The 27,717-nt window shown below is 35.7% G+C and overlaps 1 protein-coding gene across 2 annotated transcripts in view; it reads right to left on the bottom strand.

Moving 5' to 3' along the window:
• The window catches only part of mRpS11 (mitochondrial ribosomal protein S11), a 66,954-nt gene that overhangs the window by 25,286 nt on the left and 13,951 nt on the right, over positions 1–27,717 (bottom strand). For both annotated transcript variants that reach the window (XM_081745673.1, XM_081745670.1), the window contains exons 3-4: positions 27,340–27,440; positions 24,791–24,856 (exon numbers count right to left, since the gene is read on the bottom strand). In XM_081745673.1, the coding sequence (XP_081601799.1) occupies positions 24,791–24,856; positions 27,340–27,440 (167 nt within the window). The remainder of the gene's footprint in view (positions 1–24,790; positions 24,857–27,339; positions 27,441–27,717) is intronic.

Here is a 27,717-nt window from a genome sequence, read left to right on the forward strand (position 1 = left end):
ATATATATATATATATATATATATATATATATATATAAACGTTGGTAACATATTGTACATCGTCCTATGGTAGTATCGAGTTACTGAGAACTCCACCACTATATGCCTATATGCACGTTCTTTTAACAACAGGTCTAAGTACAACAATACGAATTGCTGCTCTCGTCTTTCTTCGGTGAATTACGTATGTCAGTCTCTACTTCTGTAAGATACTGCCTGAATGATCACTTACTTCAGCCTCTGAATCAGATACCTTTATTACCGCGCTGATTAAACTATACTTTAACGCTGTTCTGTTCATTACTAGAAACGCCATTTGTATTGCACTCAATCTTCTTCCAACTCTTGAAGAAGCATATTTGTCAAAGGTCAGATACGCTCATAATTGCAACTATACATAAAAGTGCTTAATGATTTCTATTTGGTCTAGGAATTAATTCGTGCGGGTGGACAAGAGATGGCGCAACGAACGGAGCGTCCCACAGTTCCGTGTATCCACACATGTGTTGCAAACCCCTGTCATCGCGTATCGTTCGTAGTATAGGGCAGTGGATTAAAGCGTCAACAACACCAGTTTGTAGTTAAGTGAACATGGCGCAATTTGTGCCTGATAAAGTGTTTTTGCGGGGTGTCCTGCTGCATTACTTTAACATGCAGAAAAGTGCGACTGAAAGTCATCGTATTTTGGTGGAAGTGTATGGTGACCATGCTCTAGCTGAGCGAACGTGTCAGAAGTGGTCTGCACGGTTTAGAAGTGGTGATTTCGGCTTGGCAGACCAAGAGCGAGCTGGACAGCCAAAAAAATTTCAAGACGAAGAATTGACAGCATTGCTCGAGCAGGATTCGTGTCAAACGCAGGAACAACTTGCAGCAGCATTAGGCGTTGATCAAACAACAGTCTCCAAACGCTTGAAAGCCATGGGAATGATTCAAAAGATGTCACATTGGGTTCCACATGAAGTGAAAGACAGAGACGTTGAAAGACGAAAAACCATTTGCGAATTGCTGCTTCAACGACAGAGCAGAAAGGGGTTTCTGCATCGAATTATTACGGGTGATGAGAAGTGGATCCATTACGAGAACCCTAAACGAAAAAAGGCCTGGGTGAAACCAGGTGAACCAGGTCCATCACAACCAAAACGAGATATTCACTTTGCAAAGGTTATGCTGTGCATATGGTGGGATATGAAAGGTGTGGTGTACTATGAGCTGCTGCAACCGGCTGAAACTATGAATGGAGAACGTTATCGACGACAATTAATGCGTTTGAAGCAAGCTCTGGCCAGAACACGACCAGAATGGGAGAACAGACATGATAAACTTATTGTTCAACATGATAACGCTCGCCCACATGTCGCAAAACCGGTCAAAACCTATTTAGAAAATGTCGGATGGGAAGTTTTACCCCACCCGCCGTATTCACCAGACGTTGCTCCTTCGTACTACTACTTGTTCGATTGCATGAACAACGATTTGATTGGACAGCGGTTTACTTCTTCAGAAGATATCGAAACATGGGTCTCTGACTGGATCGCTTCCAAGGATGAGGACTTCTTTCGCCACGGAATCCGTACATTGCCTGACAGATGGGCGAAAGTGGTGGCTAGCGATGGACAATATTTTTCTTAAGGTATTTATGTATTTTGTGTTTGTACTACAGCTTCAATGTGTGCGTACCAACCGCACAATTAATTCCTAGACCAAATATATTTCAATAACACTTGAAATATTCACTGTGCCTGCTAGAAATATGAATTTCAACCAAATTAATTACTTCTTAATTTATTTCACTACAACAGTTAAAAACCTGTCGTCTGTTTCATCTATATTACCATCATCTAGTTGGATGCTGCCTGCCCCTGAGTCTCACATTAATTGTAATATGTTCCAAATTTTATTATTCACTATTTCCTGTAATCTTTTTCTTGTAACTTTTGTACATGTTGTGCAGATTATCCATAGTATTCCTGTTACGTGGTTAGCTTCTCGTTGTTTTAAAGAGACCTCCCTCCCTGAGGACTTCCCTGCATCAGTATAGATGGATGACAAAAACGAATTCTGGAGCCTCTAATAAAAACATTTTCTATAACTTACACGAAACCATACATGCGAATTTTATTCACTAAAAATGAATTTGAATAGTTCGATTAAAGGTAAGAAAGAGATCATGTTCATACCCCGATTATATCACCTCTCCTTGGCGCCTACGTGTCTTGGAACAGTAGTGTCTATTCTGAGTGATCATTTAGATGCCTACACTTTCCATGTTGAATAGAAGAGAAAGGAGAAATGTCTGACGAAATACTCAAAGTGAACATGAAACTACAAATATATATGACTATACCAGATAAATAAGTGTTTGTTATAAAATGTTTTACGAAATAAATATGCTCTTGAAACTACTCATATTAAACTATGGAAATGTTAAATGCAATTTCATATGCATCTAGCAACAAAAAGAACTAGAGTTATTTTGTATACAATCCTGTGATAGGTACGAGTTAGATTTCCTATAAAAAGAACTTAAACAAAAACTTTAGTCAAAATCTACTCTCACACACGAGACGACTAATTCTAAAGATTTTCACAACTGCATATATGGAAACACATATGCCTGTATCATGAGAACCCATAGACATAGTAGCATGCGACTTGACACATGTGTTCGTAATTCATTTTTCTGCTTGCTAAAGAGAGCAATTATTATAGTAATACAGTATTTCTAGGTAGCACGTCTGGTATTAACAACAACAGTCGGTATATACTATCACCTGTCGCAAATGGACAACACTGGGGAACTTTGAGGAAAGCAGAAAGTCTGCTCCTGGTCATGTAACCTGTCATCTGAAAAGCGCTAGAGTATACACAACAAAATAATTCGTGATGGAGTTTCGCGATCCCTGTTACCAACAGAGGGTTAAACACTTTTCCCAAATAAACTTAAAAGAACTCGAAAACAAACGATTAAACCCCCCCAAAAAAAAGAAACTTTTAATTTTATTTATTTTTTTAACTCTGTTCTGTATAGCGTTCTGCCTGCAGCCACGCAAGTCCGTCGCACCTAGTAAAGACCCTTTAAAAAAAAAAAAAGAAAAAGAAAACTTTCTGTTTTCTATCTCCTTTCTGTATTTTGCGCCGTTTAAGAAGAAAAATATACTTTACAATGTCGGAATTTAATAAATACTCGATACATGTTTACGTATTTTTTCACGAATTGAATGAACCCATTTGCTTTAGAAATGATTAAAATCGAATGCAAGCTTTCAATGCACTATGATATTATCGTGTCCGTATTTTACAAGTTAATAAATATTACAAATATACGAGGAATGGAGCAAGTTCACTGGATATATGATTATGAAAACAGGATTTCGATTTCTGGGCTTTCGGCATCTACATCCATTTAATCCGTCACGCATGAGGGATGACGTCTCTCGGCGAGCACACTATCTGGGGAAAGTGAAGGAAGGAAGCGGTCTGGGACCTATAAGTTAGATATCACCCCGGCATTTGCCTGGTGTGAATGACGAAAACCTCATTCAAACTTGTTACTCTTCCCGTGCTTCCATACCAGAATTTAAAGAATGTCTTAAATATAAAAAATATGAGGGGAAGGGAGGCAAAGCAAGTTCCGCCGACTTCCCTAAACTCTGTAGCCGCAATGTACAAACAAACTCAACACTTAAGTCGGCCCAGACTAAGTAATCAGTTTGAATAACTTAGCCTGTGGTCATTGATCACGGAACTCAGAACAAACGAGTACAGGGACATGATGTTCTCAGTGTAGTAGCAAGTAACACACACGTAAAAGTAATGAACAAATACCTGTACATTGTATCCCTTCCATTTATATCTAGTTTCTGAACCAGTGCGAACTATCCTACCTACAGGCCTAATGATGTTTGGAAGTATACAACAAGTACAGAAGAAATATTACTTATTTCCTATTTGTCTCGTTTAAAAATCTATGAAATTTCTCTTCGTATATAAAAGTATCCCCGATGATATGACTACTGTTAGCTATGTATGAAAACGCATCCTTAAAAGTGCCACGCAGTTTACCGAATGCTGTCTGTATCCAGTTTCTTTTCCTGATTACGTAAGCCTAGCTGCTTACGTCAGCGCATTCAAGAGAAACCTGCTAATACGACTTGTTCAAGGATACAATTCTGTAACGAACAACAACGCCCTGAGGATCAATAATCTTACAATGCAGCATAACATAGTTGCAGTTACATTACATTCTAGTGAAATTACTAACGTTTGCATTAGGGACTTCACTGTTTCCAATACCTAATGTTCACACAGCTATAATTTTGAATATGAACAATATATAATATTCGACAGTTCGACCACAAGAACGCAAAACTTAATTGCTATAAACACACAATGGGTAAATTAAGTATTTGGACAGAACAATAAACGAGAATAAAAATAGTATAAACCTCAGAGAAATCAGTTGATTATGAAGCCGACTCTGGATGCTAATAAGAGGCCGCCATTTTACGTAACGAATATAACTATTCTTTGTTCCAGAAAGGTAGGGTAAACCATACAGTGATTAGCACTTTTCCAGTTAATATTTAAATAAGAAAAATCAGTTTTCTGAAGGTATTCACTAACGAATGGCAGTACTAGTCTTTGCTTCTATATTCTGTAAAGTTTCTTTCCTACCATTTTAGTATTAGAGTGAAGTGGTTTATGGAATAGGTGGATATATTTTTCTAAAATTGAGTAGGGTCATATTGCTTATGAATTTGTTAAGGATGTTTAAAGAATATTTACCATCGTTCCGACTTATTAAATGTAATGTTATGTTTTGGTTTATTGGCAAAGCAACCTTGTAACCCATCTCTCCATTGTTGAAAATATGGGGGTGTCAATCACTGTATGAAGAAGTATGTGCCTAGATAGTATTTAGCATACCCCTGCCAATAACTATCAAATTAATATTTTGTATATGATTATGATATAAAGCTTGTAAAAGCTTTCAATTAGGGAAAATACAAATGTACTAAATTCTCGTGTTTCTACGTTAACTCTTTCTAGTTAATGACACCCCTGCCAATTACTGTATATTGTGGTGCCACAAATTGAAAAAAGTTGATCACTGGAGCTCTTAGTTTCGATCGCGTGAATCAGAAGTCATGGTATATTAGTATAGTGTTATATAACACTAGACCAAGCGTCAGAATCTCCTTATGAGATAATTAAGTCTAAAGTTTTTAAAGTGAATTACATATAAGTAAACTGGTGCTTAGTCATTAAAATTATTTGTAGGCAAGCGCTGCTAAGAATTGGTAGAGATTTTTACTTGCATGACTTTCCAAATAGAGTATGCCATAAAACAGAAATTCTAAGAAGTGGTGCTTTGCCTATAGATGCAAAACACTGTCCATTTTTGTTGTTTTTTTTTTTTTTTTTTTAATTGAATCATTGAGTTTAAAGACCTATCATCCCCATCGAAACAAGTTTTCTAGGACATGGCATGTTTTCAAATTAAATAAAAATTTCAATGCTCAACATTTTCTACAACCAGTGGGAGGAGATGACTTGTTTTCAGCCTAAGTGGTGTTCCCACATCAGTTGAGCCGGAACGTGCAAGAATCTCAATTTTGTCAAAAAGTGGAGACGACTGCTCTTCGAACTCATCGATTCAATTTATGGCGGCACGTTGTGGTAATGTTAACTTTTATATCTTGTACTGGAGTAGTTCCTCTTGGTTAGAGCCCTAGCCCAATATTGCAATATGCCAAGAATTCGAACTCTTAATTATAAGCAAAGGCTTGAAGATGCTCTCCAATCAATTTCAGAACGCATGGGAATCATAACAGCCTCAAAGATGTACGGTGTACCAAGATCTACTTCGTAATTCCGTTAAAAAATCCTAGTTGCAGAGATGACTTCGGTCCTACTCTAATTTTGTAAAAAGAAGAACCTATATAAGTGAAAAGGATACAGGGAGTGTTCTAGCTGAAAAGAGTGCCAAAATGTGTACGAAGTTAATGCTAAAGATTCAGTAACAGTGTTGTTTACATTTAAGATCACTCCCTGTATCCTGCCAGTCGAGCTATGCTGTGAATTACGAATAGAACTTATTGCTTTGTATCCAAATGCAACTCGAATACTTCAAACAGCAAATGTTGCAGCATTTCGAACTATAAAGAAGGAGGTGGAGAAAAGTGGTTCGGAATTGGAGGCACAACCATCCCGTTGAAATGTGAATAAGCGGAATTTTGCTTCTCTTCTTAAAGAAGTAGTGGATAATTATATTTCCCCATCTACTATTAAGAATGGCTTTGCCTCGTTTAACTTGTTTCCCTTTGACCCAAATAGTATGGACTATAGTAAATGCATTGGGAACACATCTACGTCCTCACCAAATTTTGCTCAACATTCTTGTGCGGAAACAAATGAAACTATTGTCTTAACAGCTGAGTCGTTTTCAGACATTGTAGAAGATGTACTGCAATAATTGGAAAGCACTAAAGTGGAGGACTCGGAAAAGAATCGTATTGAGAAAATGTCAGCCTTATACTGTTTGTGGAGACATTTCAAAACATCTACACAAAGCAGTAACCAAGATTCATTAGGAAAAGGAATTAATGAAAATGTTCTTCAAAATTCTTTAGCATAGAACCCGTAAGTCAATTAAACAGAAGAAACATCAGGTGCCGCCATATACGAACAAGAACTAAACGTAAATACTCGTGATTAAAATAACTCCAACAATGTTAGACCACCATTATTTTCTCACCGTGTTCAGAAAGTGCTGAGATGAGTAAAGGCTCAATCAGATAGTTGAAAAATGACAATTTAAATTATGTGTCATTTGCTGATCATCTAAGACACCTAAGCGCAAGGGGAAATGCATTATAGAGCGCTTACCGTTTGCTGTCACTTCAAAGACATACCAAGAAATGATAAGAGAGAAGGAAGCCCGGAAGAAGCAAACTGAAGAAGAAAAAGCTAGCGGAAAAGAGAGAGGAATCTAAGGCAGAAAATGGAAGGGAAATGCCAGCAAAATAGGATATAAAGATTGTACAGCCAGAGAGGAACCAGAAATAAGTGACAGTAGTGCCAGAACCAGAAGCATTTTTCTTCAAAATTCAAAGCAGGAACAAACTGTACAGAGAAATTTGTTCGGTGTCCAAACGGATGTCAGTAAGAACTCAAAAAAATCAGGTCGAAAATATGTTAAACGCTAGTACATGTAAAGATGAAACATGATAACGCGTTCTTTGTGTACGAATAGTTTTCATTTATATTGCATTTCTAGAGATCACAAGATATATATTCCAGAAGACCTGCAAGATGATTTTGTGTGCCATATTTACTATACGTTCTGGAGATGACAGTGAAGTTATAGATATACCAGGCATGGATGCCCGAAGGGGATGGCAAGGTGGGGCCCGAGCCCCCCCCCCCCCGGCTCACGAATATGTATTAAATTTCTTAAGATTTTCTTAACATAAATATTAAAAAAAAAAAAAAAAAACACACACACACACACAATATAGCAACCTAGAAATCTTTCCTTGTGCGCCCATAACACCAGCTTATAATGATAGTGAGTAATATCATTCAGTCTCTGTAATGCAAATCGTGCGACCCTTGTTCCTCGTTTCCTTCTTTCATATTCAAAGATTTATTAAGATCGAGGTTTAAAAAACTTTGGTCATTTTGCTGAATTTAAATGTTATTGTTTGTAGAACGTTATAAACAATTTTAAGTGATTTCTTTTAATTATTGGTCAAAGAGTAACCTGATAGTATTATATTTCGGCACATAATGTAAAACTATGTTGTCCTTCATAAATAAAAACCATTTGACTTGCGGATTACTAACAGTGCCAATCACTATAGGAATAAGTGCCAATTACTGTACTTTCAGCGCCAATTACTATAGTTTTATACTTGTGTTTACTGTAAGCTCTATAAACATTTTCTGTTTTTGAAATACGTAAAAAAAAAAATACACGTTCTCCGTAATCAATATGTATTAATGTATATTTAGAGAAAAAATCAAGAGAATATATTTAAAAAGATGAAAGATGTAGTAATCTATATTTTAAAAAATCCTTAAAGTGCCAATCACTGTATGGTTTACCCTACATTACAGCAAAAGAAAACTGGTAAGATGAAGCAAGCACAAAAAAATTATTGGGACAGACAATCAGGTTTACATAAAAAATGAATAATCAAGAGTTCTCACTGCGCATCTGGTCACTTAGCTCAATACTCACTGCATCGTGAAGCAGCCCCTATTCCTAACGTCAAAACCACCAGGTTGGGAAACGAAACAAGACAAACAGAAATATGAGTTAGCTTTACAGGAAAAGATAAAAATTAGCAGGAAATAAAACCGTATTGTAGGCAAACTACTATTGATGGATGTATTATACTAAAACAGGATAGTTAGTGCAAAATAAATTTCGTTTGGATCGACGAAGTTAAATGTCTGACAGGAAAAATACATGATCCAATCTGTTAAGGAAACTCAAGAATAAGTACTAGAGAAAAAAGAAGTAAATGTTAAACAACAAACTCTAAGAGATGTGATTAAAAGTGTACAAAAATAAATAAATAAATAAATAAAATTCGACGTAAATAGAAAGAAAAGATCACCATTTCCTAAGCAATATCAAAATGAACCTTGGTAATTCTGGAACATTATGATTTTTTCGGGCAAGGCAATGCTCAATCTTTGGAAGTAATGGGTATCAACACGTGTAAAGAAAGACTACAGGCTTTCTACAAGCAGAATATTGTTCCAACAGTCAAACTCGGTAGCAGTTTGATAATAGTGTGTGGTTGTGTAAGTGCCAATTGGGTAGATAATGCTCATATGATTAATAGTACAGTGACGGGAAATACTTATTTGGACATTTTAAAGCAGAGTGCCCAAATGTTCGAGTTCGGTGATAGATCGATGCTCCAACAGAATAACGACCTGAAATTTACGTTTACACAGCTTGGGAGTAAATCCTGTATAGTAAACATCACTACATCAAAACACATCCTAAATCGCCAAATTTACATCCGATTGAGAACTTGTGAAGTGAGCAGAGTACAAATCTGTCTAACAGATGGCGATCCTGTTACTCAGGTAATAGTATATTCAAGATGAATCGAGCCAATTAAATTCTACTATTGGCTGGAAATATATAAATTCCATGCCAAAACGTCTGCAAGCAGAATGTAAAGCAAAAGGCTATCAGACCAAGTAGTTGTTTTTTTAAAAAACTTTTTTTTTTTAATTTTGTCCAAATACTTATTTTTTGGGCAGAAATCAGTGGTATCGTTTAGTTTCGTACGATCACGTGAACTCTAGATTTTGTAAGAGATATCAAGAGTTTTTATTGCACATCGAAATTACATTCGAAATTAAATCCTACTTCTGTGTTCTGGCCGAAAGCAGATTACAGCTCAATTAGCGTAGCTACTAAGGCCATTCAACTAGTAAACTGAACTCAGTGCACAATTCTTACCTTGCACTTCAAAAAGGTAAATAAAAACTGGTGATTAAGAATGGAGGGACAGCTTAAAAATTACGATTATGGGAACTATGTATGTACGAACTGAGTAGTAAAAGTCGTATTGCACAAATAACCACTTAAGATTAGCATTCCTCCAATATAAAATTACTAGCACCTGTGATGTCAAGATCTTGGAAGAAAATACAAAAGCACTTACTTTCAATTTTTATCCTACAACACAAGAGTAATCTTCCTGCTCCCTATTCGGAAGTTTGAACTATATTCGCGACGTGTTCCAATATTCTGGAGGGAAAATTGTCAAGAAAGAGATTTTCTTCATTGCAGCTTGTTGAAAGTAGTGCTCTTAAATTCGACTTTTAATAGTACTGCGAATGTTCCCTACTTAACGGAAAGTTTTTATTTGATTATATCTATTGCTGCAAGTAATCAGTAACATTCACAAGTTGAAGGTCTGGTCATAGTACAACACCTACGACAAAAGTTCAAATAAACCATCAGCTCCCATTTCAACAGTATATTCCATCTGTAACTTATACTGCATTGGTTTTGAAACACGAATTGTACTAAGAAGAATACATACGCAAAAACAAAATGAAGTTCATTAGTTCATTCATCATTATATTTGCGATGGAAAACTGCAGAAAAGCATTCGATACCGACTACTCGGGTTTGCACGTATAGATAAATTTAACTAAAGGAAAGCGCACCGTATCAATTTCTGCCTATTGATATTTGCACCGTACAAAATATCAGCATTTTTTCTATCTATTAGTTCAAAAACTATAAGGCTGTTTCATAATAAATGCCCATCTATAATTTTGTTTAAAATCATGGGCAAATGAATGGGAACATTGCAGTAGAATTACCTTCTGTCACAAATTTCTTGGCACACGGAATTACAAAGAACGTTAGCCTTCTGAACTTTGTTACAAGCCTGATAAAAGTGGACTACTTTAATAGTAATTTCTCTTAAAAGAACTGTGGTTCTTCCCCCATCTGAATGAAGTTAACAAGTCTTATTAGCTGGTATGGTTCCTGGCGTATTGTCTCTGAACCAAAAATGAATATATTAATTTCTTGAATTAATGGAAGAATTTGAGGCAAAGAATAATAACAAAATTACCAATAATATACACATGCAAAGGAAAACTTTTATTACCATATTATAATAGTGTAACTGAAGTGTCAGGTATCAATGAAACTCCAAATCAAAGTTCAATTGCAAAATCACAGAAAATAATCCTTTTTACTGCTGTCCGGATAATCACTTTATTTTAAGAATTACTGCAGAACATGTAACATGTTACAATGTACATTAAAAACATATGCATGCTATGATATACACTAAAAAGATGCATAAGGTAAAGTAGCAGTTGTCATTAGAAGAAAAACCCAGAAGATAAATTCCAACTCAAACTTAAATAAGTAAAATTCATTTCACGTCTTCATACTTAGCACAGTGCTTATCACAAAGGTACATTAATTTCAAAAACATGTAAAAGTAACATAAAATAATACCTACCTTTACAATCAACTTCACTATAAAGATATAACGCACCATGAGATCCGACTGATCAGAAATTCAAGCAGTGTGCGTTAAATCAACACCCATGACCATTAAGACAAACTAGAATCCTGCAACAGGTGAGCGTCGACCATTTTATACTATTTATCAGTAACATGTAAGAAGAAATCTCTTTGATGGCAGCACTACCCTTATAATCATTCCTGTAATTCATATTCTCAGCAAAAAGGAGGGAAAAAATTATGTAAGTGCTTTAGACTTCTTCATTTATTTATTTATTTATTTATTTATTTATTCAAACAGATTGATTCCACTTTATTCGCTGGCCATTTTTAGTTAGTAAATTTTATCAGCTATGTGTAAATCCGTCTTGTAAGTAAAAACGTGTATGAAACCAATATTTTTTCTCTGTATCAATGGAAAAGCAGCTCATGTTTAAACAATCAACAACAGAAGTTAATATCCTTTATTTCATACTAACCTTTTATTTCCATCTTAAAATTAACCCTCTGTATACAAATAAAAGCAAAAGATCCCTTTACAACAAAGCAAATTGATTTAAAAAGTTTATTTATTTAACAATATTGTATAGCAGTGCGCCCAAAGGGAAGGAGCACGGTGATTTAATTAACAGAATAGTTGGAAAGACCTTCCAAGGTCAAGTACACAATCTATCAATGTTCTACCACACTGTTTTATGTTCAGTACCAAAACCAGTCACAGTGTTTCTTCTGTTACATGAGGCAAGTGACTAGCTCGGACTTTCTAGAAGCAAACCACGAACATGAAATCTACGACTAGAAAAGACAAGTGAATCTTTCACGTTAACTTCTTTGCCTCAGTTTTCGTGCATATTTATGGAATTAGATTTTGTTGGTGACATAAGCACTCCATGGAGCAATAGATCATAAAGGATTATGGTCGGTCAAGGATGTCTTTCATAAAAGTATTGCTACTGTCTTGTTACACTAATTATAACTGATAATATCGAACTTTTTATTATTCTCTATCATAAAATTACTATAAATTATAAGAAGTAAAAGAACTAATAATTACAAACTATTTTTATAGTATCCTAATTTTCCGGTTTCACAGTATTTTACGACCCGTAACAAAATTTGAATTTTAAAGGTTGTGAAATCTGACTTGGTTATTACTCTTCTGAGCCAATGACTTCGTTTCTATTTCAAGCAGCTCCCTAATTGCCTGAAGACACTAAACTAACAGTGCAAAAACTCTGCCCACAGCGGGAACAGAATTAGGGACCATACGCATAAAGGCAAATGCTCACACACACAAATCATACAATCACTAGAAAACAAATGAACCAGTCATTTCGAAAAGGTCATATAACCATCAAAGTAAATTGTTGAGGAAAAAGAAAACACTTTGGATTTCAAACTCGACGTGTACAATGGCATCGATGGTATTGAGGCAATAGTGTACGATATGTAACACAGTGTGACCATACAATTGGGCTTTTCACAGGGGATGCGCGTTTCTTCTCGTACGTCTTGAATTTGCACTAAAATGAAAATGGTGGTGATGGGCATATGGCCTTTTCGCAATGACTGATTCAAATATGATCAAGATTAAATCACTCCTTTATAAGTTGTAAAGCACAGTTTTTACTACGTTTGCTCACAGTAATATTTAATTTTAAATTTCATTACTGATGAAACATTTGTTAAAATATATAAGGATAAATCTGACCCTATTGAGAAAGTGTGGAGAATTTAGTAATGTTTTACAGAGCAACATATTCCCGATGAAAATCTCAAAATAGATGAACAACTGGCACTGTTTCGTGGTAAATGTCCTTTCAGATAGTATATCTCATTAAAACCAGACAAGTATGATATAAAAATTCGATGTATTTATGATTCGAAGTGCTATTACCCTCTGAGAGGAATTTCTTATCTGGGAACAGAACAACGTACCAGAAATTCTAATATAGCCACTGATGTGCTTGAACTTTCCCAATCATATACCCAAAGCAAAATATAACTTACGATAATTTTTTCACAAGTTTAGAGCTAGCAGAGCCGCTTCATGAAAATGGCCTGGTATTTGTTGGAAGGAGAAAAAGTTTTTAACTAAAGAACTTTTTCCGGGAAAAGACTGCCTGCCTGAAACTTCAGTTTTTTGCTTTTCTAGGAACAATACTCTCCTATCGTGTGTTACCGATAAGAAAATAGCCGTTTCTCGAAGTTTAAGAAGCTAACCCTCAAAGTAGTAAAAGGTCAAAGAAATCACTTCATAGTCTTATTCAGCAAGATATAGACGCATGCGTTCCATCTACCACAGCAACACACGAAATTGATTAAGTCTAGAAAAGATGATGCTAATTGTGCCCTTACAAGAAGAGATGAATGTAAAAGCAGATATGTGAAAGACGCAAGAGAAATTTATGTTGACAACATTCTGTAATCACGTGGTATTGCGTAAAGTGGGTACTACATAACTGAGAATTCAATTTGCTGTCTTCAATGTATTATTTTTTTTTCTAGGAAAAATGAACAGTAATACAAGGATAAATGATTTTTAATGTTCATCTACAAAATACATAGAAAATAAGTCTATTTAGGTTAGAAATATACGTTTCTGCATGCAACAGATTTATTTTTACTCAATACCAAAAATATCTACCCTAACCAAAAATATATATAAATTCGTAGTGTCTTAGACACACATCTTGGTCCATTTAAGAGTAAAATCAATATGGGCATTCTCAGGTTAATATAAACGAGCTTATGTTGTTTGAACGAAGACCTTTCGTGCTTCAAATTTTGCTTTTTAAGAGTACTTTCGCCACTTTAAGCTGCAAAAGAGCTAATCACCCCCAACCCCAACGCTCATCAGTGTTTCCAACACATCAAAGTAAAATGATGCTGGTACCTATTCCTCATCCATTAAAAAAAGAAAAACAGAAACACGGAAATTAATGTTCCTTCTGTTCAGAACACTGTTTAGAACACACTTTTCTGTATAGTTTGACAGATTCGCAACCTCGTATTGAAAAAAAAAAAATCTAAAAATGAAGAAAGACTACTGAAATAGCCACAAAGATATACTGGGAAGATTTAGAGAGGAAAAAAAAAAGCCATTCACTCTCAGTTTGAAATCACGATGTTGCTATATGGTGAAATTCCAAGCATAAATTCGTACCAATGATACTACCCAATACAGACGACATTCAACATGAGAAATTTTGCCTTTCGGCTTTCAAATTCTCCTAAATAGTTTGTTAAATTAAAATTACCATCATCTTCCTTTTTAAAAAATAAGTTAAATCCTCCATTTAAATAAACGCGCGTATAGTTTAACAAAAATAAGATGACATCAAGACGAAAAAATCTTTCGATTGAATAGGAAGAGGCAGGGAAACATTAATGGCCGTTTTGAAAAACTATTTGCTTGTTTTGCCCTTTGATGTGGTAACAGAAAATCACTACATCAGCATTTATAGACAATGAACCCTCCGCTTTATTTACTTGATTACCATCACAAGCACCTTGTTTAAACTACTTTTACTTACAATAAGAGGGATTTATTACAAAAATTTGAGTATATAATACACAGTTTTTTTTTTTTTTAAGTTTTCCAATAGTTCTTACATTAACTAAATCCATATAAACACCGATATGAAGCTACAAACAGTAACGCAAGTAACGTCACGTAACTTATTACGTAACTTTTTTTTTTTCGTTTTATTGTTTTGTTTTCTGGCGCTTTGTTCTGCAGTCGATTAACATATTTATTCTTTCCATCTTTTCGTTACCTCAGTAGTTTAGGTACCAGGGTTGGCTGGTTTAAACCAAGGTGGTTTAAACCATGGTTTAAACCAAGGTTTAAACCAGCTGGTTTTTTCAAAAAAACCAACTGGTTTAAACCAAACAACAACAAAAAATGTTCGTAAAAGTGTGTTTGTAAAATCTTGATGAACACACATTTGTGGGTTATCACGTTTCACTCCCGTATATTATTCGTATTATATTCAGACCTAAATTCCCCATTCATTACTCCAAAAGATTATACTACAAAAGCAACTTTTTTTTATAAGTTTATAAATGGTGCCTTCCATTTCAATTCAGGCAGAGCATGTACCATCACCATCTCAGATATTGTTGAAACTTTTTTTATAGCAACTAGACATGTTTTTAAGAGACCCATATTTTTTTGTTTTGTCGAAAAAAATTTTCCCGCCAAGTAATGGGCCATCAAAGACGGGGAGTACAATTTATGAATTGTAGAAGACATGGAAAATGGTCAACTTCGGAGCCTCACCATTCGGCTATAGAGACAGGTAGAGTTATAATTCTTGTTGTGGTATGTACATAGGGATATAAATAAACTATATTTTATTATAGTTTGGTTTGCGCATGCGTATCTTTTTGTACATAAATTAACAAATGAACGTCAATTTATCTGAAAAGTCGAAGTTTGCGAATTTTTTTCGAGCACTTCCGGTTCGAATTTTAAAATTCTGTTTTCACGGTTGGTAAGACCTGGTTACCCGCTTTCCGAGAAAATTTTTGTATCGCTTCTGTGTGCAACCGTTTTGTCGCAAAAAATTCGAGAAATTGTAAAATTTTCAAAAATCGCAATTTTTGGGCGCCATTTTCTCGAAAACACCATCTTTTAAAATTCTGAAATTTTGTCAGATGGTTCAACTTTACATGAATAATAAACACACCAAACACCATTCTCGACCAATGCTTCGTGAATTAAATGTAGCCTTTTAAAGTTAGCGAAGTTTCGTTAACTTTGAAGTCACAGTTAGCAACACTGGGAACAATAAAAGTGCAATGATTTGATGATGTTTGTGGTTCACATTCATTAAATGAAGAATAAAAGGTTTTCTTGACTGTTTTTTTATTATTATTTTGATCAAGAAGGCTCTTTGAAATAGTAAAATGAGCCTCCCCCTACTCCTCCGTTTACTTAAACCGAAATAATCTGAGGTGAAAATTACGATTACGAAATACACAAATTTTAAATTTACTTGAAATGGCCATCCAATAAATTCTGATGATCTACAAAAAGACTGAACTATTACCTCAGTGATGATCTGGAATGCTCCAGACAAAGTCTCAATTAAGTGCGATGTCATTACAGTGATCGTAAAAGGACAAAAAGTTTAAAAAATCGAAATGTTTTCTTACGCGTTGCAAAGAAATTTACTGACTTTTTAAACAGAACAATCCCAACATAAGAATGGGTCACTTGGAATTTTACAGTATTCGACTAAAGTGGGTCAGTCCGCAACCTGCGAGGGAAGTGTGTATATGTGTGTGTGTGTATTGTGCAAATTTTAAGTTAGCTGCTACTGCGTTGCTACAAATCAAAGGTGCAGCCTATATTAAAGCTGTCATGAGTGACCTATTTCCTTTAGTAGTATGATCCGTAGAAAATGACAACTGTCTTCTTCAAGAATGTGGTGAATGCCCTGGAGTGGAAGGAATAAGTGTGGAGTCTCTAATTATTGATCCTGATGAAAATGAAAGTGTTACGTATGCCATATGGGAAAACAATAATCTCGTTTAAAAACTGTGCCACTTTCTGTTTTCGTGTCGTACATTGCTGGTTTAACTGTAAGAATTGTAATTCATGACTACATCAAGAAAATCCAAAGAGAATTAATTGCTACCGAAAAGCACCGTATAAAATTTCAAGATACAAATTCTATTTTACTTCATGTGGACTTCGCTTAAAACTGGACTGTTATTCTGCAAAGTGAAATTCAGAGTTATCACCGGAATATGAAACAACTGAGTTTTGTTGTAATAAACGACGATAAAACACGATTCGGCTCATGTACTCATAGCCATAGACAAGATTCTAAAAATACTCGAAGAAAAGCGAAAATATATTTTATAGAAAAAGGTTTGAATACGTGAAAATAAGTGTCTACAATTTCCCAAACCGTGTCAGTGATTTCTGATGGTGCTGCATCCCACTTTAAAAATCGCTTTCAGATGTTCGAGATGCAGACAGGTCCGATAAAGCAGTGGTTTTGCAGTGAAACCGGCCATGCAAGGGTTTCTGCGACGGTATTGAGGGGGAGGTGTAAAGAATGTGGCAACGCGGCATAACCTTAAGCAAAAACAGATACACAGTATTAAAACCGCAGAAGAAAAAAAAATGAAATGAAATCTTTAAGTTAAGATTTACGTCCCACGCATATGGCGGTTAGGCTAAAGAAGACGGTGATTATGAGAAATGAATGAAATGGTGGAATGCAGAAAGTGGGAGGACACTTGATAACCCCGAGAAAACCCACGAGCACGGTGTTCGTCCATCACAAAACCCCCACGGCGCGAGCTGGGATCGAGCCAGGGACACCAAGCACCGGAGGTTAACGCTCTACCACTGAGCCACCGCGTCCCCACTAAAACTGCAGAAGAATTCGTGAGTATAGTGCAAGTACAAACTCCGGGTATTACTCTCGTTTTGTTGCCTGGAACTGAATTCGACGACTTCCGGAAGAAAAAAAGGGAAAGTATGCGACCGGTAACTGGTATTCAACGAAGTCATCTTTAGCTTTCGGAAAATGGCGAAGTTTTTATGGCAGTAACGGGTCACCATGAACTAACTTCATGCTTCCCCCAAAATCGAACTTCTGCAATTCAAAGTGTAGATTTAAGAAATCTGCAAAAAGGAACTTTTGTTACATACATACTGTATATGTATGATAACCAGTGGTACGTAGCAGAAATATTATGAATAAATTATGAATTGCGTGAAGTTGAAGTGCTGTTTATGATTCTACATGGACCTTTAGCATTTGTGACTATCGACAATGTGCTACGCAGGGGCGGATCCAGGACGGACTTCTGGAAGGGGGGGGGGGTAATACTGCTACTTAGAGGTACTTTTAAGAGATCCAAACTCTGAGATCGGTTTTATTTATATATAAAATAAAAAAGTTTCTTCCCCCTAGATCCACTCCTGGACGAGTTGTGAGTGAGCCAATACCTATTGGAGCACCTGCACGGTTACATGCTATTAGCGAAGACACCAAGCAAGCAAATGATTGGTCCATGTAAATAATAATGATAAAAATCAGTGAAATTTTTGTTTCCGAAGACCATTTTAAGTAAGTAAACTTGAAATTTGTGCGTTTCGTAATCGTAATTTCCACCTCAGATTATTTCGGTTTAAGAAAACGGAGGAGTAGGGGGAGGCTCATTTTACTATTTCAAAGAGCCTTCTTGATCAAAATAATAAAAAAACAGTCAAGAAAACCTTTTATTCTTCATTTAATGAATGTGAACCACAAACATCATCAAATCATTGCACTTTTATTGTTCCCAGTGTTGCTAACTGTGACACCAAAGTTAACGAAACTTTGCTAACTTTAAAAGGCTGCAGTTAATTCATGAGGCATTGGTCGAGAATGGTATTTGGTGTGTTTATTATTCATGTGAAGTTGAACCATCTGACAAAATTTCAGAATTTTAAAAGATGGTGTTTTCGAGAAAATGGCGCCCAAAAATTGCGATTTTTGAAAATTTTACAATTTCTCGAATTTTTTGCGACAAAACGGTTGCACACAGAAGCGATACAAAAATTTTCTCGGAAAGCGGGTAACCAGGTCTTACCAACCGTGAAAACAGAATTTTAAAATTCGAACCGGAAGTGCTCGAAAAAAATTCGCAAACTTCGACTTTTCAGATAAATTGACGTTCATTTGTTAATTTATGTACAAAAAGATACGCATGCGCAAACCAAACTATAATAAAATATAGTTTATTTATATCCCTATGTACATACCACAACAAGAATTATAACTCTACCTGTCTCTATAGCCGAATGGTGAGGCTCCGAAGTTGACCATTTTCCATGTCTTCTACAATTCATAAATTGTACTCCCCGTCTTTGATGGCCCATTACTTGGCGGGAAAATTTTTTTCGACAAAACAAAAAAATATGAGTCTCTTAAAAACATGTCTAGTTGCTATAAAAAAAGTTTCAACAATATCTGAGATGGTGATGGTACAATTTTATATTTTTTTGCCTGAGTTGAAATGGAAGGCACCAAATGTTTATTTTGTGATTTTTTGTAGTTGTTGTTATTGTTATGTAATTGCAATCGAAGAAAAATTCTAAATATTGTTGCGTTTCAATGTTTACTATTGATTAAAAAAATCGAAAATGCCGTACTTTTTGTGTGGGGGGGAGGGTCATACAGACCCCACGAGAGGCATTTAGTGAAATAAGTATCTTTGGTATCTATTTATGTATAAATGAGTCTGAGCCAAATAATTCTCAAATAATAATTCGTATCTTAACGCACTTTTCTTATTGATACGCAGATTAAGTCGGTGTATTTCTTTAATATGGACCAATAAAAGTCGTTGTTAACTAACTTGAACTAAATTAGTTCTTCTGTACTCCGTAGTACTTTGAAATTGTTCATATGTAATTCTGTGTAATAGTTTCACTTGTGCAACTGTTTATCTTTTTGTCCTGAAATGACTCTTGACAGTTATATTAAGAAGCATGTAAAGATCAGTACAACGTTTTTTTTTTTTTTTTTTTAAATCAGGATTCCTTCATGAGTGAGTCGGCAGACGTATCGCATTTGTGGCCAATTAGTCCTGGTTCCGAGTTCAAATGGAGGACAATTTCTCTCGGATGTAACTCGAGAAGCGGTTTTTATTCCGCTTTAAGCTTATGTGACCCCTTCCAGCATAACCCGGTTGTTGCATAATAACATCAAGGCGAAACAAACTTATTTCTGTCCATATATATGATATGAATATATAGAGCAAATTATTTAAACCATAAAAACCTGGTTTAAACCAAAAAAACCTGGTTTAAACCAAAAAAACCTGTTTATTTGGTTTTTTTAATAAAAACCATGGTTTTTGCCAACCCTGTTAGGTACGTACCTAAACTAAAAATATTTGGTTGTTATAAAATAGGATGGGCTATGAAACATGCGTGTACAAACATACAATTATGAGTATTAACAATCAACCTTTGAGGAGTTTCACGTTCTAGCTCTGAAGACTTATCAGATCCTCATGAAATTTACAGTGGTAACATACTCTTTCAGAAAAATAAGTATAAAAAAAAAAAAAATCGATGCACCTAAATCAAAGTTATACGTGAACAACAAACATTCTCTCTCTGAAGTTTCACGGTCCAGCTCCTAAAACCTATCCACCGGAGAAGTATACACACAAGTCGTTCGAGAATCACCTTTTCTGTTTTAAGTTTGTTACAAACAAATTATTATCTGTCCTTTATTTCTGTTTTAGAAGGTCAACATAATGTGAATCTACATGAGATTCAACATGCCTCCATTATGATTGGAAAAATAAGTTTTCGTATGAAAATGAATGCTGTGACGAAGGAAATAACTGCGACAGGGGACTAGGAGTCTGTCAAGCACAAAAGCTGGGCGGTGAAAACACAAGGCAGATGATTTACTTTCATTCTCTAGATAATGTTAATCAATATATGAAGTCTGAATGACAAATATGAGCAAAGAAGAGTGAACATTAAAAAAAAAAAATAAGCACTTAGTAAGAAGAGAATTTCTGTGCTGACAACCTATGCTGTTACAGAAAACTGCCAAATTACAGAAATGTTTACATCCAATGGATGTACAACAATGTGATAATATACCGTTGTTTTCCTATACCTGTAATTTAGTGATATATATTCCACATAGCATACTATTTTTCTCTCTACGGCCGAAGTCAACTGATATATGTGAACATCTGTGTGAATTTAAACTATTCCATGCGGATATTATATATATATATATATATATATATATATATATATATATATAGAGAGAGAGAGAGAGAGAGAGAGAGAGAGAGAGAGGGAGGGAGGGGGTTTGAAAGAAATATCTAAAACGCTTGCAGAAGTGTGAAAATCATACCTAGTATGGTGTGGGACCTCCTTTCGAGTCCAAAACAGCTTGATCCGACGCGGAATGGACGAATACAGCTCCTGAATCATGGCGTGTGGAATGTTGTACCATTGTTCCTCCAAAACATGCTCCAGTTCCTTAAGGAATACTGATAGAGGGTAATGAGACCGAACACGCCTTTCTAACTCAGACCACAATAGCTCAATGATGTTCAGGTTTGGTGATTGTGGGACCCAAGGAAGGTGTGATAGCTCCTGGTCATGCTCCTCAAATCATGATTTCACCGTTTCTGCAGCGTAACAGGGTGCCAAATCATCTTGGTAGATGCCATTACCATCAGAGAACAATATTTGGGCCATGGGTAGAACCTGGTCCCCCAAAATGGCCTCATACGCCTTAGCATTCATCATTCCATGAAGGGCTATGATGGGACCTGCAGAAAACCACGATATTACTGCCCATGCTGTAACAGAACCCCCCCGGCCATGCTTTACAGTTGGGAGCAGACAGTCTGTATCGTAGGCCTGCGACGGTGTTCTCCATACGTAAACACTACCGGTTGTTAGAAACAAGGTGAAGCTCGATTCATAGGACCACATTACGTGTTTCCATTGCTCATGAGTCCACGCCTTGTGCTCCTTCCACCACTGGATACGCCTCTTCGCATTTACTGCTGTGACCAGGGGTTTGACGATAGCGGCCCTGCCATGAATTTTCATTTTATGAAGTTCCCGTCGCACTGTTTTCGATTAAACTGGATTCTGTAGGCCAGAATTGAGTTCAGACGTAATTTTCATTTCAGTGGTCTTCTTTTTAGCTGCTACAATCCGTTTTAATGCCCTCCGGTCCCTATCTGACAGGATTGTCTTTCGACCACTGTTGTGCTTTGCAGACGTCTTCTGCCCATGAATTGTGTATGCCCTCGTGACATTGGACACAGCGTCTTTCGATACCCCACAATGTTCGCCACTGTAGCTCCAACCAGACGGGCACCAACGATCATGCCTCTTTGGAAGTCTGTCAGGTCACCCATTTTACCGCACCACTTTCACACCACGACACTCACTGGTGAACTGGTTACTGCCGACGGAAGAGGAAGGTCCACATGACACATTGAAAACAAAAAACGATCCGCAACCGCAACACGTCTTGTACAGTTGAGGGTCAAACTTACGTGTCCTGTATGAAGTGTATTTAGATTTTTTTGTCGTCCCCTATATATATATATATATATATATATATATATATATGCGCGGATCCAAGGGGAGTGCTGTCTTGTTTATTCAATAATAATTACAACTTCAAAGTTACTTCTTAGTAATCGTAAATGCCTTCTTTGCAGTTGTGAATCATATAAAATTCAACACTAAATACAATTCTTGCAAATTGTACAAAATCTATGCTAAATAAAATTCAATGAGAAAAGTCCGTGCATAATCAAATAACGAAGCTGATGGGGAAAAAAAAAATTATACTCTCCAATGTAGACTTGAGAAAGAATATGCCACAAATATACATAAAATTATTATATGCATATTTGATTGTGCGTGTGGGTGTGTTTCAAAGAAAAGAAAATACATCAAAACAGTTGTATGTAAAAGAAAATTACAACGATTCAATACTAAACCTATGTGCATATATTTTATGTACATTTGGTCCTATTACTGAGGCCCAGGTGTATACATATAATGCAACCGTATCTGGCATAGAAATAAAAATCTTCCTGATGTTTTAGTCTTCACACAGCAGAGAATTAAGTAAGTAGCAACCTCGTATGAGCCGTTTTCAAGGTCGGTCGGTCGTTTTTAAGGTCAGCCTTAAAAAATAAATAAGCACCCATATTTTCTATCTGAAATGAAGTGTTTTTAAACCCAATCTCACGACAAACATTTAATTCAGTATCATGGTAATCAACCAATTTGCTTCATTTTCTAAAAGCATTTTGGTCCTGCTTGCTCAAAGAACAAAATGAATGAAACTAGTTCAGAAAAATCTAAAAAAATAAGTTTAAAAAACAATAATAATAATCGTGTGCAACAAATGCGGAAATTTCCCAGAAGGGGAAAAAAGTTCAAACCTCGAAGTCGAAGTCATATTATCACTAAGTATGTTCCAGAAATCTAAAAAGAACAAAACTACTAGCAAACTGTGGAATAATTTCTCCTACTTAGCTTACTTGCACTTGCTTACTTTGAGAATAGGAGAAATTAGTCCTGTGATCGTGGATGAAAGAGAAAAAATGATATTTCAACAATTTATGGATTCCATCCGTCTGCTCATTCGTTTCAATATATGTACACTCATGTTCAAAAGTATTGTCGCATATCTATAAATTTGTTGTTGTAGGAATATAATTTGATAACGTATTCGCCCGCTTTTTCTTTTAATGTTATTATCTGTATAATCGGCAAAGACATGTATGTGGAAAATTTCATGCCAAAAGAGCAGTAAATAAGAATAAAACGAAAATAAAACTTTCTTGTCCAATTACCAACGTTTGGTTTTACTCATTCTAATTTTCGTATTTGTAATTCTTTTCCTATGAAATTTACCACAAATATGCATTTCCCGATTATACACATAGTATCAGTACCCTGCAAAATCATTATGAAAATATATTCCTACAAGACAGTTATAGACATGCGACAATCATTTTGAACATGAGTGTACACTGTCCAATGTACAGAGCCCGTAACACTAAAATAAACGTAGCTTACTTAAAGGTGAAAATTGTCTTCATCTCTCGAAAATGGCTTTAACGATTTTGTCCCTATTTCGTAAATCCATTAAGAAATCTACAATGTAACAAATCCTTTCCGCTAGAAACAGTTCACTGACGGGCTAAATTGCTGTAAATAAAGAGCGGTTTCGAAGAAACTATAAATTTTCTTAATATCTCAATATAAATAATTCTGTATAACAGTATGCTAAGTTATAATTTTAAGAAACGGAGCAAGAAAGTCTGGCACGGTGATTTGTATCTTTAATCCTAGAGAACAGACGACAATGAGTCCCGGTCCAGTGGCGACTAGATCCACACTTATACTTAAAAACTCCACATACATATGTATTATTCTTTACAGTAACGACACAAAATGTCAAATTTCCAATAAAATGACTTACCTCAGTCAATGACGATAAATAGTATTAAAAATACATCCGAACATCAGAACTTAAAAGAAAGGAACGGATCTTGAAATTTCGTATCATATATGTACTTTTCTTTTAACACTATCCACTGTAAGGTGCAAGTGATGTAGTTTCAGTGACACCACAAATTCAACGTGTAACGTACAATTTTCGATAGTAGCTTGATTATTGTCACAAGCACATCCGAAAGGCGATAGTATAATGATACTGTACATTTCTAGCCGGATAGCAAAGCACTTCTAATTCCCGCGCAGGTAAAAAGAATGAATTGTCTGTGATGAATTAGTTTTATTGTGACTCAAAAGATTTTGAGCATCTCGAAATTTTACTTTTTCACTTCAAGTCGTCCTGGTTTTCGAAAGATAATGTAGAAATTTGGATACACCTGGATGAAGAGAGTTGATCAAATAGCCAAAATCCACCTGCATAGAATCAGAAGTTCGTGTTTAAAACCCATTTTTAACAATTATTTTTTTCTTACCCTGTTGTTTTAAATAAAAGAATGTTTTCATCCTCAACCCTGCAAATCACAAAATATTTCCTGACACGCTTTTCTCCTCCCGCTATCTGTAAAACATTCAAATTTCAAATATTCAACACAATTTACTTTATGATAAGCACTGAGCAAATCGAAAAATTACCATGACAACTACTACTATCCTTTGTCTCATTCATTAAAAAATACGAAATATAATTTAAGCTCATAAAAAATACTGATACTCACCATTCTGCCTGGTCCCAAGCCTCTGACTTTCACTCTAATATCTTTAATACCCCTTTTAAGTGCTTTCTGAAAATAAAACGGAAAAGCAATTATGAGTCTTTTAAATAAAAGTCTAAGTTTATATTTTTAACAGTTCTGAAATACCTCAAAATTAAAAGTACGTAATACTGCAGAAAAGTTTCAAATTATATTTTCTGAATCCAGCCTAATCTGATTTTATATATGTCGTGGTGGTGAGCTGCTACTACTCTCACCAGAAAATTACATTATGATACGCAAAGAATCCATATTTAAGACACTATGAATTTCCTCTGTTATGTTCTATTTCAATATATTGTTCTACATATTCCATAACTTTAGTGCGCAATAATGTGTAAAGCCTGAATCCTACAACTATTAGAAATGTTTTGTATCGTATGTGATACATCGGAAAACTGCAATACGATTCGTGGGGCTGTCTTCCGAACGCACACTTGAAAAGACGTCGAACAGTGAAATTTCACTAACTATGCTGCCAAACTTTGAAGACATCGTGAATGAGTGACAAATAATAATAATAATAATAATAATAATAATAATAATAATAATAATAATAATAATAATAATAATAGCTCTGGAAATAATAACCACGAACGGTTAACAACTGTTCAAATTAAACGGTAACAATTAAAAAGAAAAAAAGTTTTATAACCAACAATATAGGCCTACTCCAAACTCATAATGACAAATATGTTTGTTATCTCTTCCCTACTGCTCATATCCAACTACTGCAACTTTTGAAATTAGTCGTAGTTGCGAATGCATTAAAACAATGAATGTTTGATAGCACAACTTATCGGCCAGTACTATGTTTTTAATATTTTTGTCAGCTGAAACACGGCGGACACGGAATAGAAGGTACCACTGAGAAGGAAGAATCAAATTTTTGAGCAGGGGTAGCTCCGCCACAGTACAGAAGAAATCTATATAAGAGATAATGCTTCCACTCATTCAAGCGTACAATTGTGCAATAAAAAAAAGTTTCCTAAATGTTCGTCTTAAACTTCTTGATTTATTCTTTCTTTGATGAAGGCATTAGATCATATTATTATGAGGAGTGATCGGAAAGTAAAGTTACAAAGGCTGCAGTGAAACAGACTTCATACAACCAATACAAAAAAATGAAATCTTTAAGTTTAACGTCCCACGGGTATGCCCTTTAGGCTAAAGGAGACGGTGATAATGAGAAATGAGTGAAATGGTAGAATGAAGAAAGTGGGAGGAAACGGGAGAACCCCGAGAAAACTCACGAGCACGGTGTTTGTCCACCACAAAGTCCACACAGCGCGAGCTGAGATCGAACCAAGGACCCCACGCATCGGAGGTGAACGCTCTACCACTGAGCCATCGTGCCTCCTTACAACCAATACAGCCAACAGGTAGTACATATAGGTTATTTTTCCGACGTCTCGATATCGGTTTAGGCATTTGTCGCATCATGGGATGAATTTGAAGATTACCTCCTGCTAAAAGTCTTGCCTTCACGTTGTCATGAACTTTCCGGTACTGCAGAATATCGTACAGAATGTGACGAACGCTTCCGAACGACATTCCCAATTCTGCCATCAGATGCCGTAACGTGATTCTCCTGTTGTTCTGAAACGGCTCCTATACGTGAACTGTATTCAAATCTGTTGATGCCATGCAGAGTCGGCCGCTGCGATTCTCGTCGGCGACAAATTTAGACATCATTCTGCGACATGCTGACATTACAGTCCCTCCGTAAACCTCAACCAACTGCCTGTGAATTTCAGCCGCGGTTAGCCCACAGAAATCGGGTAACTGAGCTGAATTCTTCGCGAGACCATTTTGAGTTTATCTGCAACTCGCGCCGTAGGTGGCAGGAAGCTGAAACTGAACAGTTACCAACTCCATGTATTAAAATTACACAATTCTACAATTCCTGAATTAATGAAAATCTATCCTTTCATCGTACGAAGCTATCTTCAACCATTCAACTGATCTTTCATCCTGTTGGGACTGAATATATTTCCGCAACTAATATTTCAATTTAAACCTCCAGTAATTTCAACAGAACGAAATGATTTCCTTACACAATAAATATTATCCTCAAATACAGTAAAGAGTACGGATTCTTTCAACCAGATGTGAAAGATCAGGATGTAGCAAATTACCATTAAATAGTGAAAATGTAACACACACACGAACTAAGCCCTTTTCTTAAACGATCCATCAGATAGGTACAAGGAGTAGTAGAAACAGAAAAACAAAAGTAACCACAAGCATGTTGGTACGCCATTATCATACAGCCTGTATGTTCCGTTAACTACCCGGTACAAACAGTTGTCTTAGTAACGGAATTCTATAAATGTGTCACGGAATTCACATTAAGCAGATACTGGAAGATTGGTTACAACAAAACAATCAAATGACTTATAAACAATATTCACGATTATTCGCACTGAAGGGTTACTACACTTTCCTGCGATCTATAGAATAGTTAACTGGAATGATACTAGAATAATTAATGCATTAAATTAAGTACTCACCGTGCTTAACGTTATTGCGCTTGCTTGCGCAGCAATGTTGGTTCCTTTCCTCGTGTTTTTAAAGCCTTCTTGGCCGCAGGACCAATTCATCAAAATTTTACCTGAAATTATAAGAAAAAGGAATTACATATTGCAGAAAAAACTTGCAACCTCAAGGAAACATTATCCTCTCAGCATTAAAATAATTAGCAACTCCAGAACTGACACACTGCTTCCCAGTAACGAACATCGAAGAAGTCGGAATTACGACTATTGTATAACCAACCTATAATATTCCACTTCGGAAAGTCACTCCTCGTAATTTCAGACTCACGACTACAAACAGCTGAATGGGCATTCTTCTTTTCCTATTCAAATACCGAGTTCAGTATAGTAGAA

Source organism: Thermobia domestica, chromosome 2, assembly GCF_964235325.1.
Source record: "Thermobia domestica chromosome 2, izTheDome1.hap1.1, whole genome shotgun sequence".
Classification (NCBI taxonomy): Eukaryota; Metazoa; Arthropoda; class Insecta; order Zygentoma; family Lepismatidae; genus Thermobia; species Thermobia domestica.